Here is an 18,365-nt window from a genome sequence, read left to right on the forward strand (position 1 = left end):
TGAAAACCTTAGACAGGCCACCACACAACAAACTACGTGCCTTATTCTTGATAGTCTTGGGTGGGAGAGGGGGTAATCTAAAATCCGGTAGCACAAGCAGAACATTAAAGAGCTGATTCAGCCATGGGATAATGCAATTAACACCCTTTTTAAACTACGTCCCAACGCACACCACCAAAAATCAGTGACCCAACCATATGTTTCCTCGAGGACTACCAATAACCATTACTTTACTGCATATGCGAGAGGAGAGAAATTATTTTTGCAGCAGCTGTTCACACTTGACACACAGTGACTAGACGGGAAGATCCAAGCTGGGACTAGTGACATATCCCACTGCCCATCTATCCTTGTATGAACATCCTTAAATTATGAATCTAGCCAGATCTGTGCACACATCCCAACAACCCTGCTCCACAAACACAGTCTCTAGAGGAAGTTCCTCTAGCTCGCCGTCTCATCTCTCCACAGGCCTGGACACATGCAGGCTCTTATCATACCTGTCACAACCTACTACCATGCCTAAAAGGAGGAAGACCGATCAGGGTCCTCTCACACCACCACTCTGCCCAAAATCTACACTTTTTAAAGTGATTCCCCTAGCTGTCTCTGCACACTCTGCCCACAGTTCCTGGTCCCTACACACTATGGCCAATTCGGCTTACCCGGAGTCTCTTGATTCCTGCGCGTGTAATCTGTTGACAGTCATACAGCTCGATCCTCTCCAGGCTGTGGCAGCTCTTCAGGTGCTCCAGCGAGGCGTCCGTGATCAGCGGACAGTTGTCCAGTTCCACCACCTCCAGCCGATCATGAGCACAGGTGCCATTGCCTAGGTGCCGGATGCCATCATCCGTAATGAGCTCACAGTGTGATAAGCTCTGTCATCAAACAAAAGGGTGGGGGGGGAGAAGAGGGTTACAGAGTCAAATACTTGTCTCCAGCACCTCCTCCCCAGAATCACACAGACTCAACTCACCAGGACCTGCAAGCGTGGACAGTGGATGGACAGCTGCAGTAAGGTACTGTCTGTTATCTGTAAAGAAAAGACAGCACTTTGAGAACAGACAGAAGTTTTGCAACTTTATTGCATTCAATAATCCCTTATGAATCCATGACCGCCCTGCTCCCCACCTAGCATGGAATCGGGAACAAAAAGCACACCAATGATATGACCCACTTTCAGAGACCATTAGAAAAAAAGGCACAAGGGGTGCAAAACAGCAACCTATGTATGTCCTTTGATGAATAGAATAATTAGGAAATGGAAAGAATGAAACTGCACATAAATTGAGTGTGCATTTTAAATAAGGGACAAGGAAACTTCAACAAAGAAATGCCCACCTAAAAGTGACCCGTGTTCACTGTACTTAATTACAAGAGGAGTAGAGCAATCACCTACGACCAAAGTAAAAACAAGGAACGGGGCTTCCACAATGTTCAGCACTACTAGACACAGACCTGCAACCTCCAGCGACAACAAAAAGCTACCAGGGAACTAGTACAATGTCCCATCAACTACAGTGGCCCGTGAATTAGAGATGCATGTGACCAATGATTTTCATAAAATACAAAAAGGAACAAGTTACTTACCTGTAACTGTTGTTCTCCAGCATGGGTCTGGCATGGATTCACATGCTCATGAATATTCCCCGTCGTCAGGCTGGGAATCCTCGGTAAAGAAAAAACCAGTATCAGTTTCGTTTCTGATCTGTCTTTCGTAGTAGTAACCAATCACTGATCTCTGCGTCATACCGACCACAGCCAATGACTGCCCTCTACCTAAGCCCCACCCCTGGCAGCCATCTTCAGATTTGGTAGCACGTTAAGTGACAGTATGACCAAGTGAAGAGCCGCAGAGGGGTAGGCGGCAGGATTCGCATGTGAATCCATGCCAGACCCAAGCTGGAGAACAACAGTTACAGGTAAGTAACTTGTTCCATCTCCAGCATGGGGTCTGGCATGGATTCACATGCTCATGAATAAAGAATACATAGCAGTACACACATACACAACCACGGGAGGTGGCAAAGGCTCAACATGAAGCATTACATCAAACTCAACATTAAGCAAATCTTACCTCCTCACCAGGCTCACCTTAGGCGAACAGGTTGCGCAGCACTGCTTGGCCGACCCTGGACTCCTCCCTGGAATCCCGATCGACGCAGTAGAATTTCGTGAAGGTGTGCGTCGACCTCCACGTAGCAGCCCTACAGATGTCCAGCAAGGGCACACCAGATAGGAACGCCGTGGTAGCTGCGATCGCTCTGGTGGAATGGGCTCTCGGACGGCCAGGCAGCGGTCGGTTTGCCAACCGATGACAGTACATGATACAGCCGGAGAGCCATCTGGAAATGGAAGCCTTCGAGAGAGCCTTCCCCTGATGGACAGGTCCAAAGTTCACAAAGAGTTGTGACGTCTTCCGAAAACACTTCGTGCGGTCCACGTAGAACTTCAGCGCTCTAGCCACATCCAGCGAGTGCAAAGTCCTTTCAGCCGGCGACAAAGGCGACAGGAACAAAACAGGCAACACCAAGGGTTCGTTGAGGTGGAAGTCCGACGGCACCTTGGGCATGAAGGAGGGGTGTGTCCTGAGCACTACCCTCGTGTTGTGAAAAGTCAAGTAGGGGGCCTTGCAGGAAAGGACCTGGATCTCTCCCACCCGTCGTGCGGAGGTGATGGCCACAAGAAACGCTGTTTTCCACGACAAGAACTTTAACGGAGCCGAGTGCAGAGGCTCAAACGGAGGTCCCATGAGCTTGGTCAGCACCACGTTGAGCTCCCACGCCGGGGCCGGTGCCTTCACCGGCGGGAACGATCTGAACAGTCCCTTCATGAACTCTTTCACCAGACGATGAGACCACAAAGACGTCCGCCCTGTGGTTCTGGTGTATCGGGAGATCGCAGCAAGATGAATCTTGATGGACGCGTGCGCCAGTCCAGCCTTGGCCAGCGTCAGTAGGTACGGCAGTACTTGGGGAGCCGTAATCCTTAGAGGGTTAATCTTCTGTGCGCGGCACCAGACAGAGAACCTCTTCCATTTGTGTCCGTAGCATTTAAGAGTTGAGGACGCCCTGGCCTTTGCAAGAACCTCTCTGCAGTCGGCCGGTATGTCGTATCCTCCAAACTCTAACGCTGCAGGAGCCAGGCCTGCAAGTTCAGCGACTTCGGGTCGTGATGGAGGATGGCGCCTCCTTCCCTGGAGAGAAGATCCGCGTCCACTGGCAGCTTGATTGACGGGGACGCTGACAAGTCCAGAAGGTCCGGGAACCATATCTGCCTCGGCCACGCAGGTGCGACGAGGATCATCCTGCACCGTGACCTCTTGAGCTGGTTGATGAGCCGGATCAGCAATGGCAATGGAGGGAACGCGTATAGAAACAGGCCCTCCCAGGGGAACGAGAAAGCATCGCCCATGCTCCTCGGCTGGGGAAACCTGCTGGCGAACCTCCGGCATTTGGAGTTCGTCGCCGTCGCGAACAGATCGATCTAGGGTGTGCCCCACCGTCAGAAGAGGCGGTCCACTAGATCCTGTCGTAGTTCCCACTCGTGGCACGAGCGCAGCTCCCTGCTGAGTGAGTCGGCAATGGTGTTTTTTATCCCTGCCAGATGAAACGGCACCAGAAACATCCCTTGGGCGACGGCCCAATGCCACAGATCCTGCGCCTCCCTGGACAGGGCTGGGGACCTGGTTCCGCCCTGTTTCCTGATGTAGAACATGGTGGTGGTGTCGTCGGTGAAGATCCTCACCACCTTGCCCTTGAGGGACGGAAGGAAGGACCTGAGGGCCCAAAACACTGCACGGAGCTCCAGGACGTTGATATGGAGGGACTTCTCCGTCGGGAGCCAAAGGCCTCTCGCGTGCAGATTTTCGGTGTGCGCTCCCCACCCTTCCAGGGAGGCATCCGTGGTCACTGTCTCCTGGTGGCCGGGGGTCTGGAAGTCCATGCCCGCCGTCAGATGCGCGCGGGTGCCCCACCACCGGATCGCTCGTCGCAAACTCTCGTCGAGTGCGATCCTCTCCTCGAAGCTGCCCGTCGTCTGGATCCAGCGCGCGTCCAGGAACTCCTGCAACGGGCGCATCCGGAGCCTGCACAGGGGGATGAGGTAAATGCAAGAAGACATCATTCCGAGGAGGGACTTGATGGACCTCACTCTGGCCGCGTCCGCAACCAGCATCCGCTGCACCTTGCCTAAAATGGCCCTCATCCTTTCCACCGACGGATAGGCCAGAAGCGACACTGTGTCGAGCTTCGCTCCCAGAAACAGTGCGTCTTGCGCGGGCACCAGGTGGGACTTGGCGTAGTTTATGGAGAATCCCAGGTCCGTGAGAAGTTGGACGGTCCTTGCCGTGTGATCCACGGCGAGCTCCTTCGTCTTTGCTCGGATGAGCCAGTCGTCCAGGTAGGGGTAGACGTGGATCCCCTCTTGGCGCAGCTGCGCCGCCACCGGTGCGAGGCACTTGGTGAACACCCTGGGTGCCGACCTCAGTCCGAAAGGAAGGGCTCTGAACTGATAGTGACGCCCTTGGACCACGAACATGAGAAACCTTCGGTGTCCCTTTAGGATGGGAATATGGAAGTAGGCATCCTCCAAATCCAACGACGACAGGAAATCGCCCTCCTCCAGCTGACCCAGGACGTGTTGGAGGGTGACCATCCGGAACATCTGTGCCTTGATGAATTTGTTCAGTCGTCGTAGGTCCAGGATGGGACGCCATCCTCCCGTCTTCTTCACGAGGAAGTATCTCGAGTAAACTCCGGAGCCCCGAAGACTCTTTGGGACGAGCTCGATGGCGCCCTTCCTGAGCATCACCTTTACCTCCAAGAGAAGTTGAGGGACGTGATGTTCTTTCCTGGCCACAGGGGGGACGCGCGGGCACCTCTTTAGAAACTCGAGCGCGTAACCCTGGGCTAGGGCGTCCAGCACCCAACGGTCGGTGGAGATGGACTCCCACACGCTGACGAAGCTCGCCAGCCGGCCTCCCACCGGGGTGCTTCGGTGGGGGCCCGACCCCACGGCCGGTTCAGTCCTGCTTCGACGAGGCTTTGCCGCCTTGACCTCCTTGGCGACGACGGCGGGGTCCGCCTGACTTGCCTCGTCCCCTATAAGCTTCCTGCGACGACGAACAGGCCGCTTGACGGTAGGTGGAAAATCCGCCGCCGGAACCTTTGGAGGCACCCTGTTTGCCTCCGCCGCTCCGAAAGGGTGGCCGCCGTTGCTGGAGAACCCCAAGAGCCCGGGCCGTCTCCGTGTCTGCCTTGATGGCTTGAAGGGAATCGTCCACTGTTTTCCCAAACAGGTTGTTTCCGTCGAACGGCATGTCCAAGACTCTGGTCTGCACGTCCTGACGGAAGTCAGTAGCCTTGAGCCATCCACGCCGCCTAAGGCACACGCTGTTGCCCAACTGGCGAAATCCAGTGTCAGCGATGTCCGTCGCAATCGTAATGGCGTGGTCCGACGCCACCTCTCCTTCCTGCAAGATCTCTAGGGCCTCCGCCCTCTTGTCGTCCGGTAGGAAGTCCAGCAGGGGGGCCAGTTTGTACCACAACTCCCTGTCGTAGCGGGCTACGATAGCCAAGGCGTTGGCCGCCTTAATCATCGTCGCTGCAGACGAGATGACCCTGCGTCCCATCGTATCCAATTTCTTTCCCTCGCCGTCCGGCGGGGAGGTCTACGTAGAGGCCGCACCCCCCCCCGCTTTCTTCCTGGCCGCCACAGAGACGACCGAGTCCGGGGTCGGCTGTGCCACAAGGGGGCCACATCCGGGACCCGGTACTTCTTCTCGTACCGATCCCTTCTAGCCGGCGTCGTGGATGGGTTCTTGAGGAGGGCGAGGCCCTCATCCCAAATATCGTCCAGTAGAGATACGGAGAGGACCGTCTTCCTCTTGGCCTCGCGCCGTTGATAAAGGAAACCTTCCTTCTTCTCTTCCGGGCAGAGCTGGAAAAGCTCGGATGCCCTGGCGATCATGGAGTGAAACGATCCAATCTCGTCGGGCGGGGAAGCCCGGGTGGGAGGTGACGACGGCAGATCCTCGTAAACCTCGTCGTCCGTACCCGTCGCGGCCGTGTCAGTCCCCGTATCATCCCCACGAGTCATGGACGGGGAGGAGGGCTGAACAGGGCGCAATGGCTGAAAAGGAGGTGGAGGATGAATCCATCTTCTCTTAGGGGGAGGGCTCCCAGAAGGGCCTGGCTCCGGGTCCCCCGTCGGGAGCGGTTCCTCCGCTGGTGGTAACGGCAGTCTCGTCCTCATCTCCGAGCATAAGGACTGTATAGCCAACAAAATGGCCGCCGAGTTGTCTTGCGGCACTGGTTGAGGGGATTCCGACGGCCGGTCAGGGGCCCCGTCGGCACCCTCGACGTTATCGTCGTCTCCCACGTCGGGGTCCCTCCCGACGGGCTGGTCTTCTTCCACGCCAACGCCGTGGCTTAAGACTTCGATCAGCTCTTCCTCAGAGGTTGAGGCCGAATCCACGGCGACCTCCTGCCCCCCCTTTTTCTTCTCCGTAGGAGGTTTCACGGGGGTCCTGTCGATGGGCATAAAAGAGGACTCCCTCCGCGGTGGCAGGGAGACTCTGAGCCCCGAGGTCGCCACCACCGGTGTAGCCTCCACAGGCTGAGCCAGGGCCGCCGCGACTGTCTCGATAGAGGCCTTGGCCGGATGGATTAAGGCTTTCACCACCTTAGGTGCGCTCACCGCCTTCTCCTTGGGGGGAGGGTCACTGCCTCGCTCTCCCTCCGATGGGGCCTTCGAGCTCGACCGGGGCCTCTCCAGGAGCTTCGCCGGGTGCTCGGCCTTCCTCTTACCCGAACCAGAGCATTGGCTCGTGGTTGATGGTGCCGGGGAGGATGCGCCCTGCCTGGCGCCCGTAGAGCCCGACCGTTCGGCGCTCCCGGTGCCAGCGGACTCGCGGTGCTTGGCCTTGTGTTGGACCCCCGTCGCAGGGGCGTCCTCAAAGGTCTTAGAAGACCGCTCGGATTTCTTCTTCTTCTCGCCTGAAGGGCTCTTCCCTTCCAGCCAGTTGGCGAGACGTTGATGGCGGTCCTTCATGGTCCGCTCCGACATATTGCCGCAAAACGCACAGTCCTTCTCCACGTGCGTCTTGTCCTCATGTAGGCAGTACAGACAAAAGGAGTGTTCGTCCTCCTTAAAGACATTCTGAAGCTGGCATCCAGGGCAGACCCTGAACAGCTTTCCGGGCGTCGAGCTTCCCTTCTCCTGGGCCATGTCCGAGATGGGCCTGAGAAACTTCTGGAGTCCTCCAAAAGCGTGGCTCGACGAAATCTTCACCCTTGAGGGGCGTAGATGAATCCGACACGGGTCCCCGTTGATCAGATGAAGAAACGGTGGAGCTTGAGGCTCTTTTGACCGAAAAATCGAAGTGTTAGAGAAAAAAAAACGTGAAAAAATAGCACTAACGCTCGAGAGCAACAGCACGTAGATCCCAACACTTGAACGTGCGGTAAAAATCTGAAGATGGCTGCTAGGGGCGGGGCGTAGGTAGAGGGCAGTCATTGGCTGTGGTCAGTATGACGCAGAGATCAGTGATTGGTTACTACTACGAAAGACAGATCAGAAACGAAACTGATACTGGTTTTTTCTTTACCGAGGATTCCCAGCCTGACGACGGGGAATATTCATGAGCATGTGAATCCATGCCAGACCCCATGCTGGAGAAGAGGGAAATAATGAATATTAGGATGGAACTAAAAACAGGAAGAATAGGAGTAAAATAACCTGCGCATCAGGAACATGGTAAAAAGTGAAAACGCATATAAAGATGCAAGATGACATGTCTAGACTCGCAGACGCAGGTGGAGTTGGAGCTCTGATTCTGCTGGATTTGTCTGCCGCATTTGATACAGTGGACCATCCTATTCTCCTCTCTCGCCTAGCACAAATCGGGATCTCTGGATCAGTTCTGGCTTGGTTTACCTCCTTTCTTGCAGACCGCACTCAGACCCTTGCCATGCCCCCTTTCCTTTCTGTCCCCTGTGCCCTCACCTGTGGTGTTCCCCAGGGATCCTCTCTTTCCCCTATTCTATTCAATATCTACATATGGGCTCTGGTCTGCCTTATCCGTTCGTATGGACTTAATTGCTATTCCTACGCGGATGACACTCAAATCCTGATCCGTTTGGATCAGGATCATATCAAGGCTTCAGCTTCTCTTCATGACTGTTTGACATCAGTCGGCATTTGGATGGACCAAAACTGGCTCAAGCTTAACGGCGATAAAACTGAGGTGATGTTGGTGGGTTGTCCCCCCCGCCCATCACTTTGGACCCCTGCTTTCTGGCCCACCTCACTGGGCCCCCTGCCTTGTCCAGTGGACAAAGTAAAGAACCTAGGAGTTATTCTCTCCACTTCCTTGTCCATGTCAAACCAGGTCTCTACGGTCTGCCAATCTGCCCATCACCAGATCAGGATACTCAAGAGGGTCCTCCCTATGATCCCAGAGGCTATGCGTCCTCCTGTGGTAGCCGCATTAGTCCTCTCACGGTTGGACTATTGCAACTCCTTATACCTTGCCCAGCCAATGGGCCTTCTCCAACATCTCCAGCGCATACAGAACCTGGCAGCCAGACTGGCCACAGGTTCCCCCTATGGAGCTCACATCTCGCCAGTGCTTCGCCAACTTCACTGGCTCCCGGTGGCCCAGCGAGTTAAGTTCAAGTCACTATGCATTGTCCACCGGGCAATCCAGGGCCTAGGTGCTGAGTTTCTCCAAACTAAATTTGTCCGTTATATACCAGAACGCAACCTTCGCTCCCTGAACACCAACCTTTTGGTGGTTCCTAAGTACAATCGGGAAAGACTCGGCGGCAGAGCCTTTTCCACTGCTGCGGCAAGGCTGTGGAACGCCCTCCCACTGCCACTCAAGTCTATCTCCAACCATCTGGCTTTCAGGAAAGCCCTGAAAACTACCTTATTCTAGCCCCCCGACTATTACTGCTCTTCCTGTGTGACAGTTTCCTCATCAGCGCCATGATGCCCCTGGGCGACCGTGCGCTCTACAAATTTAGGTAACATAACATAACATAAAATGAGCTGTAACCCTCAGCGATTATGGTCAAAAGGAACTTTGGCCATGGTGGTACCGGAACCTGTAAGCTTCAGCAACCACAGCAAAAAGGATCAATGCAATCTGAATCACTTGTGACCATTACTAATAACCACAGCAAAAAGAAATAACCAGGGATCTTCTGAGACAATGTTTAAAACAAGGCGTGTGAAATGAGATAGGTCAGCAAAAGAGAGGAGATGAGCTCAACAATGGCAAGACTCACAGGATCCATTGCCCTCTTACCACAAATACAAAAGCAGAGACAAGAACATGTAACATTGATAGACTACAGTAAAAAGTTACACAGGCCCTTTCCTCACTCAGCCATTGCCTTTACTTCCTAATTAGTTTCCAAAGTCCCTAAAAACGTCACACTGTCAACACTCCCATCGCCCCACCCTCTTTCTCACTGTCCCACATCATCCCACTAAAAAGGTAAACAATCCTGCGCTTCCATCGACCGTTTTGCCTCATAAAAACACGAAATTGCACCTGTCACCACCTCTCACCTTTTCAAATCTCTCCACCTAAATAGGTATCTTTTCTGCCTGCTAAAGAATAGCTACGTTCATCCACCCACCCACCCCATTGCTAACCCAAAAAACACCTTTCCCTACAGACCCATCTCTCTCTTGTGCCACCACTCCAAAGTCCTCAGGTGAGGTGTCTAAATGCGTTGTCTGCTACCTGGAGGAACAGTCACGCTGAAACCCCCTCTAATCAGGCCTCTGAACTAAGCAATCATCAGAAACTGTACACAGCTAAATCTCGAGCTTTCTAACCACGGATCATTATCACTCACCCTCACCGCCACCTCGCCAATTCTCCTCCTAACTGATCCCCTCTGCAACCTCGAAAAATGGAGCCCACCACTAAATCTTATAACCGTCTCCTCCCTTGGCTTCAAGGACTGCACTGCACTAGATAGCCTCCATCTCCTGGAATTCCAACACCACCTCCCCCGCACTCATTCCAGTGGAAGTTCCCAAGACCCGTCCTCAGCCCACTCCTCATTCTACACCAGCCCCTTTGGTAAATTTGCATGGTTTGGCTTTCACTACCACCACTCTGCTGACAACACCCAGATCATCTACTCCCCCCCTCCCCCCAACATCTTGGAAAGAATCACCAACTGCCTCGCAGCCATCACCACTGCCTAATGCAAATCCTCCAATCATAGCCTCACCCTCCTTTCGGTCATCTCCTTCACTCTACTCGTCCAAAGATCGCAACCTTGGAGTCCTCATTCACTGTGCCCTTAGACTTCAAACGTTCATTAAGTCTAGTGCCACAGCTGCAAGAGTAAACGTTCTCAACAGTAACATTAATTTTAATGTGACAACCAGTATCCTAGCTGGTTTTTGAGGTAAAGACATTTTTCAACAATTTACAACTCTACTTATTTATTTTGTAGGCATCCATCAGACCCTAAAACTGCCAGTGCAGGGGGGGGAGGGGGGGACTCCCATTTAGGTTGTCCCTGTATTTCATCTTTTAAAACACAGACCACCTTAAGTGGAGTCTTACAAGGGTTCGGTATCCCTCCCCTTCCCTCCCTTTGTCTGGCTACATTTGTTATGCCTTTCTGAAGTGTCTAGGAGAACCTGGAGGCAGTTAAACCATACTTTTCATCCTTTTCCGGTGCACTACCATGCACCTTCTCTTACACCATTAAGCAGATTGGATTACTACATATTGAAAAAGGATGGCCAATGGCGTTGAAGTCCTCCTATCCTTTGTCCAGCTTGCTTTTTGCATGTCATCCACCCCTCCCAGGTCAAAGAACCCCATTTAAGGGGATTCACTTTTACTGGATCTTGTCAGGACCCACGTGCAAGTGCAGTGTATGACTGAACTGGTTGAACTTGTGCTTTGGACTGCATGGCCCAAATCAACACTTCTTCCAGAGGATGTCTGTTGCTGGGAGGATATTGGGTAAGCGGCTGTACAGGAGTACACCACCTGTAACTGTTCAATGGTGCAGATCCTTTCCATTCCTGGGGTGGGCCATACCTCCAGCCTGGATTTCAGTTAAGACGACGTGAAGACTCCATTGAAGTCGCAGCAGACCACTGCTGTAGAGAACCAGCATTCTGCAGGCTAGCCACCAGTGAGCCTGTACTGCCTCTCCTGCGACCAGGAATGCCCCCCCGCCTAAAATTCTCCCCTGCCCATGAAGCCACCTTCCTTTGGTAGCAGGTCTAGTTGTTCCTACCGTGACCAATGGACTTTCGAAGTACCCTGGGGCCATTATGTGGGCCAACCATCCATTGACTAGGCCTCTGCTGCAAGGGTCTCCGTTCGAGATAGAGCTTGGAATCGGCAGGTCGTCTACTTTTGGCTCAGCAACATTGTGGCCTTCTTCAGCAGCTCTTCATCCTGAAAAGGGGCTTGACTGCAACATGCGGTCCTCTGACTGGGGTCTCTTCAATCCTGCCTATCACCTTCTGTGAAGGTCCCTCTTCGTGGGAGATGTCGTGGCTGCTGTCCTTTGGTGTCTGGCCTATCCTGCTGCAACTGTCCTACAAGCAGAGTTTGGAACGGCTGCCAGACAGCCACTTCAGCCACTGTACCCACAAAGTTTGGAACTCGACCAATGACAGAACTAGCCCCAACAATTGTGCAAAACCTAGGGGTTGTTGTTTGAAAACTAAAGTTTGGGATGCAGGTACCACTCAGATGGCCCCTGCATGGCATAAGGATTGCATGGACAAAGTCAACTCCATATCACTATCCTTCCCTGGTTGTGAGCAGTGGGATTCTAGCCAAATAGTGCCCTCCTCAGGAAACGTCTTGTATGGTGGAATTGGGAACAGTACCCTTAATTTGGACTTAAAATCATTTAACCAAAAAGTATGCTTTTAACTGCACTTAAAATGCCTATTGGTTGAAGCCAAATGGTGTGTGCAGGGGAACACAGACTTCATACACCTACCATCTTCCGACCCCACAAAGCACACCCTTTCAGGTGCTTACCTGACAGTAATGGACTGCTAAAAGCAGGTACCAGTTCCAAATAAGGCACAGTGTCTGAAATATGTTTTTACCCAGTTATTGCCTTGCTTAATTGAATTGCTTTTTACTGGTTGTAGTGTTAAGTGTTGTGTAATATCACGTTGTGATTTCAGACTAGATTTTATAGATCATAGACTTTTACAAATGCAGTTGAAAATTGAGAATACTATACACTTCAAAATCCTAACAAATAATGTCTCTAAGTGATGTTAATTTTACTTTAATGTCATCACATATCTTCTACATCTGCCCTACTGTTCAGCTCTGCTACCTTAAAAGGTTTGTAAAACCAACCGTGAAAAGCTTTTTACCACCACTTAGGTTCGCCACCGAGAACCCTTCCAAAGGTCTGGTTCTCAAAAACATTCCAACAATTAGGAAAATCTACCACCACCTCACTCAAAGCCTAATCTATAATCTTTTGGTAAGCAAATTTGACTTGCCTGCCCCACTACATTCACTCACTTCAACTTCACTAAATGCACCCTCTCCAACTTACCAAGATCCTCCCCAACCTCTTTACGATGCCAGGCAGTCTACCTTGCAGACTGCATCTCTCTCAAACTTGAAGATGATCCACCATCCTCCAGACCTCATGTTGCTCCTTTTAGCTACTTTGCTCTCTTCACTGGAATGTCCTCCCCCAGACCTCAAAGCAATCACAGTCCATGGAGCGGGTCAAGACCAGACTTAAACTTGACACATTAGTCTGCAAAATGGCATCTTCCATGGTCACTGTTCTAGCCCTTAAAAAGGACCCCAACTACACATTAATATCACACCTGTACACAAGTTTTTCTAGGCGCCACAATAAAATAGAGGGAGAATCCTACCAGGCCTTGTGTCATTCGGAACATGCGACATCGAGAAATACACAGCGAAGGGAGCGAAAGGGAGCAGTTAGGGGGAAGTGCAAATCAGGCCAGCGTGGCTCTGGGTAAATGCAAAGAGGAAGGGGGGGTGCTTTAGGGGTTACAGTTACATCCCCTAAATGCGCGGTAGGCCAGGAGGTAGTGCAAGGAACACAGGTCATGGAGGAGTCTGGTACCCAGTGAGACTGAGGGTACCATGTAGAGGGAAAGAGAGAGAAAGAGAGAGAAAGAGAGAGAAAGAGAGAGAAAGAGAGAGAAAGAGAGAGAAAGAGAGAGAGAGAGAGAGAGAAAGAGAGAGAAAGAGAGAGAAAGAGAGAGAGAAAGAGGGAGAGAGAGAGAAAGAGAGAGAGAAAGAGAGAGAGAGAGAGAGAGAGAGAGAGAGAGAGAGAAAGAGAGAGAGAAAGAGAGAAAGAGAGAGCTACCCCCCACTTTGTCTGGTGAAGCGTCTGACCCTCAGCGAGTTGGAGGTAGCTGAGCGAAGCGCTCTACAAGGAAGCTACCTCGTAAGAGAGTTTGATGTAGTGCAGGACCTAGCCCCAGAAAGTCTTGTGGTCGATGCAGACGCTCTTGAATTTGGTCCTTGCAGCCACCGGGAGCCAGTGGAGAGATTTCAGGGCTGGAGACGTATGGTCCCTGGGCTTGAGGCCAAGGATAAACCATGCAGTCCTGTTCTGGTTTAGTTTTAGAGGGCAAAAATTAGAGGTAGGCATATTGAGAAAGAGGCTGTTGCAATAGTCCAGCCTGGAGAGAACCAAGGCTCTGGAGACGGTGAGCTTCTCGGGGAAAGTGAGAAAAAGTAGAATACCTCTCAGGCAGTGCAGCTGGAAGTGGGTCTTTTTGGCAATGTCTGTTATGAAGAGAGAAGGAGAGAGGGGAGTCGTACATGACACCAAGGTTTTTTGCCTCACAGGAAGGCGAGGGAAGCGGGCCCCAAGGAGGGCGGCCAGAGTGCAAGAGGGAAAGCAGGTGACCCAATGAGAGGGATCTCCATCTTACTGGCATTAGGGCAGGGATTGTTGGAGGCGCACCAATACTGAAGCATGGATAGACAGCCTGGGAATGAGCGAGAGGAGCCTGAGGGAAACCTGAAAGAGAGCAGAGTGTCATACACATAACACAGAAAGTTAGAGAAAGTGGAGATCAAGTGGGCTAAAGGTGCCAGATAGAGTTTGAAAAGCCAGGGTGAGCTCCACATGTGGAGAGAGGTGGTGGCGAGAAAGGACCCATGTTGGACCTGGGAGGGTCCTTCCAGGAGGAAGGAGGTCAGCCACGCCACGGCCTGATCCATGATGTCCAGGTTCTCGAAGAGTCGACTGATCAGGGTGGTGTTATTGACCATGCTGAAAGCGGAGGAAAGGTCAAGGAGGATGAGGAAAGAGGGAGAGCTGGAGTCAGGATTACAGCGCAAATCACCACCAGTGTTCAGGAGAGCAGTTTGTGCCTCTGGCTGCTCTGAAGCCAGATTGATGGTCATGGAGACAACCAACAGATTAAGTGTGGAGAGTAAGCTGGGAGATGGCCAGCTTTAGCAGGAGTTTGCCCAGGAAAGGAGTGATAGAAATTGGGCAATAGTTTGCCAGAAAGGTAGGATCAGCAGAAGGCTTTTTAAGCAAGGGGTGCACAGGGGAGTGCTTGAGGGGAGAGGTGAAAGATCCAGTCACGAAAGAGTGATTGCAGAAATCGGCCCAGGCTGGAGCGAGGGTGGCAATGTGGTCCGTGATGGCTCTGGAGGAGCAGGGGAGCACCAGTTTGGATGACACTTTAATAGATCAGATTGGTCTAGAAACATCACCATGTGTTGACAGAGAAAGAGTAAAAAGGAAAGGTGGCCAAAGGGCGTCAGAGAGGGAGAGGAAAGGGAGGTCAGGATGGTCCTGAGTTTTAGTGATGAAATGAGAAGCCAGAGCCATACAGAGGGCCTAGGAGGGAACAGGAGAGGTGGAGACGGCAATTGGATTGGTCAGCTCCTTGCAGATTTCAAAGAGTTTGGCGGTGTTGTTAGAGGCACAAGCGACGCAGGCTTGGATATGGACCCTCTTCTTGGAGAGGAGAGTCTGTATTGCCTTTGGAGTAGGCGGCAGGCCAGTTGGTCAGAGCATGTGCCCGAAGCCCTCCTCTTCCTCTCAGCCACCCTGCACTATTCCTTCATCTAGGCCCCACACACTTGTACCAAATCAAAATATGTACGCCCATATGTCAGGGCACTTGGTCCTCATTGTATGCATTATTTATATTGGTTATGCAGTCCTTGTCCCAGGTTTATAGCCATCACTTAACACCCCCCACCCCAATGTCCTGCCTCTCACCAGCCAGCCAACTTTCACTCAGCTACAGATGACCATATTTTTAAAAAGGCACTCAAACACAGGGGCTGCACGTTTTTTGTATTGCTTCCTATGATCACCATTTCTGTGGTAAATGACACTTTCTTCAGGGAATACTTCCATGTTACTTTGGGAATCTAAGCACTGGCCATTTCATTCTGTGCTCCCGTGTACGTGTTTTTGGGTGCCGCAAACCATGACACAAAATACACACCAACATTCAAATTAAACTTCAGCACATCACAAACTACTAATGACATACACCTACATCCTCCTCAACTGCCACTCTGCAGCCCACATACATACAAACTTAATGACCTCATTAGCACAAACTCTCCAGACATACTAACAGAGGTATGGCTTAAATCCCACCACACACCTATCATCCTGGACAAGCTTCCTCCAAACGGACATCTGCCACAAGGATTGCCCACACAAAACAGGTGGTGGCATTGCCATAATTTAAAAAGACTCACATGGCAACCTTACCACCATACACACCATTTGAAGCACTCCCTCCCAGCTGCTCTCCTTGATCGCCCCCAACACACAACCCCAACTTCCACACTGAATAGTTGGACTCCACTACTGACAACCTTCTCTTCCCCTACAGATGCATCTACACCTCAGCGGTTTAATTCAGGTAGTTCACACCAGACAGCAACTCCATACTAAAAAAAAAAGTATCCTCACTTCACTAACCCCTGTGACCTAACATCACCCCATACCCTCTCCCCACACCTCCCAAACAGACCGCCCCAAACCCATACGCAGGTCGCCAGAACTGAGCTGCATCGCCACCCTGGCTCAACATCAACTCCCATCTTGTACATGGTACAATCGCTTCCACACTCAATACAGGCCAAATCTCCCACCTCCACAATATACCATCCCTGATGCCGATCTCTATCCTGCCATGTATCGCCAAGATCATGGAATGCTTAGTCACCAGCCAACTCCTACACCACATCATCAGAACCTACTCCAATCTAGCTTCAGACGTGGCCATAGCACCAAGACTGCAGCACTTCACTTCCTTGAAGACAGCCCTCTTTGTACTCCTCCACCATTCTGCAACCTTCTACCAAACCATTCTTCTAAACATCCAATTCACACAGGATGACACTCTTTGGCCCTGTTCTAAATGGGTTAATCTTTTTTACTGACATGACCCCATCAAGGAGGATGGATAGCTTAGGGGCAACGCGTTTGTCTTGGAAGCGAGACAATGCTGCACAATACAGGTTTGAACACTGATCCCGCACTTAGAAACCACTCATTGGTATTAAGCGCTTTATAAATGAACAACAAATCAATCCAGCCCCTCCCGTCTGTCACGTAGGGGCTCCCCCAAGGCCCTCCAGGTCTCCCCTACAGCCTATATGTAGAATCTGTGACGATCCATAAAATGGCATTACTTCTCCCCACGGAAGAATCCCTTCCCATAAGGCTAGGGAGGTAAGGCAGCTAACCAATAGTCCCGCTAGGGGTAGTAACATGCAGGAGGATCTAATCGGGAGAGAATCCTCTCCTGGGGATAAAGACGCAATTGAGAGTCACAAACCCTGTGAATTCCCACCATGTAGGCTGTCAAGAATGCCAAATCTTATCAACATAAGAACACCTCAGAGACGTTGTGTTATTGTGAAATAGCAAATCCATTTGATGACAAAAGTACAGAGACGAAGAAGCACTTAAAAACACTATGTTTGAGTGCAATGAAGGCTAAAGCAGCTGATGCCAATTGGAAGAACTTTACAATGGGGCCGTCCCAGCTATTTAAACTGTACACCAATGACTGATGGTGTTCTTCGTCATCCTGTGTTCCGTCCTATCACGGCCCATGCAGTTCTGACATGCTGAACGCTGTGATATGACCAGAGGGAGAACCGAGCAACCGGTACGGCCACGTTGAAGCCTGGAGAGTTGTTACAGGGCTTCAGGTGATGGCGAGGCTCATCTACAAGGCTGAGAAGAGAAATAGTGAGATGCCAGAGAAGTGTCTTGCGAGTCAGTTGGTAACCAGCGTGATAGACTTGTAGAGACTGAGAGGTGGTTGCACAATCTGTAGTGAGTGGACCGTTTGTCCCCAACAACAGTACAGCGACCACCTACCGTAGCCTACAGCAGGTGGCCATCAGGAGAGAGCGAGAGACAGTGGAGGAAACGTAACCGGTCACGGCGGGACCAAGAGGTCAGACAGTTACACCATGACGGTCCACAATAACCCAAGGTGTAAAGAGGCAAGACACCGAGACCTAGCAAAAGAAGAAGTTGAACCAAGAAGTGTGGGCCTGCAACCCGTGGCAAAACCAGTGAAGAGCTCCCAGGAGAAGGTAAGGGGAACAAGTCCGGGAGGGGACCGTGAAGTTACGAGACTAAACTATTAAAAATAAAAGAGAAAGCAATAACACATTTTGTGAAACAGTTCCCAGGCCAGTTCTACAAAGGTGTGGTGCTGCAAAGTAGAGAGCAACAGCTTCATCATCCCAGAAGGGGTAGATCAAGATTTGTACAGGTAGAGACTGCGATAACGTCCCTAAAGGAGCTACAATCCTTATTAAGACCTGCAAGACATTGGAGAACCAGCTAGGAGAAGGGAGTCACTCTCCTAGCCCCACAAGAACTTTATGCAACTGGTTATTTTCTTTTGCGTTGCGGAGAACCCAGCACATTTGTGGAACTTTTATTTTTAACAACCCGAGAGGCGTATGGCCACTTTACATCTAGAAGAAGCAAGTCATTCTCCTGAATTATGAACAGTAGCTGGACATTATCCCCGTCACTACAACAAAACACCATAGAATAGGATCCTGTGTGACTGGGACAGTGCCTTTTTATTTTGACTCGCACAGACCTCCTGACGAGCACCCCAGTTTCTTTAGTTTAGGTTGCGAAACTTCCAGGATAGATAGTCTATTACTGAACACAAGTCTATAGAAACCACTGTGGCACCACTTGGTCATGCTCTGCTTTCCTTATTGCTACAGATCCCATGGACAGACGATTATCAAACAACATCCATTTCAACCAATTTGTAGATGAGACATTTACTTCCAAACCTCACCCCCCTTCCCCACGCAA

At 51.4% G+C, this 18,365-nt stretch overlaps 1 protein-coding gene across 2 annotated transcripts in view; it reads right to left on the reverse strand.

Moving 5' to 3' along the window:
* FBXL20 (F-box and leucine rich repeat protein 20) overlaps positions 1-18,365 on the reverse strand; it is an 867,163-nt gene that overhangs the window by 10,749 nt on the left and 838,049 nt on the right. For both annotated transcript variants that reach the window (XR_011283101.1, XM_069634719.1), the window contains exons 13-14: positions 977-1,033; positions 666-878 (exon numbers count right to left, since the gene is read on the reverse strand). Coding sequence is in view for 1 of the 2 variants with exons in the window: in XM_069634719.1 (XP_069490820.1) it covers positions 666-878; positions 977-1,033 (270 nt within the window). In the remaining variant the exon portion in view is untranslated. The remainder of the gene's footprint in view (positions 1-665; positions 879-976; positions 1,034-18,365) is intronic.

The sequence above is a fragment of the Ambystoma mexicanum genome, chromosome 13 (genome assembly GCF_040938575.1).
Source record: "Ambystoma mexicanum isolate Mex_15411 chromosome 13, UKY_AmexF1_1, whole genome shotgun sequence".
In the NCBI taxonomy this organism is placed as follows: Eukaryota; Metazoa; Chordata; class Amphibia; order Caudata; family Ambystomatidae; genus Ambystoma; species Ambystoma mexicanum.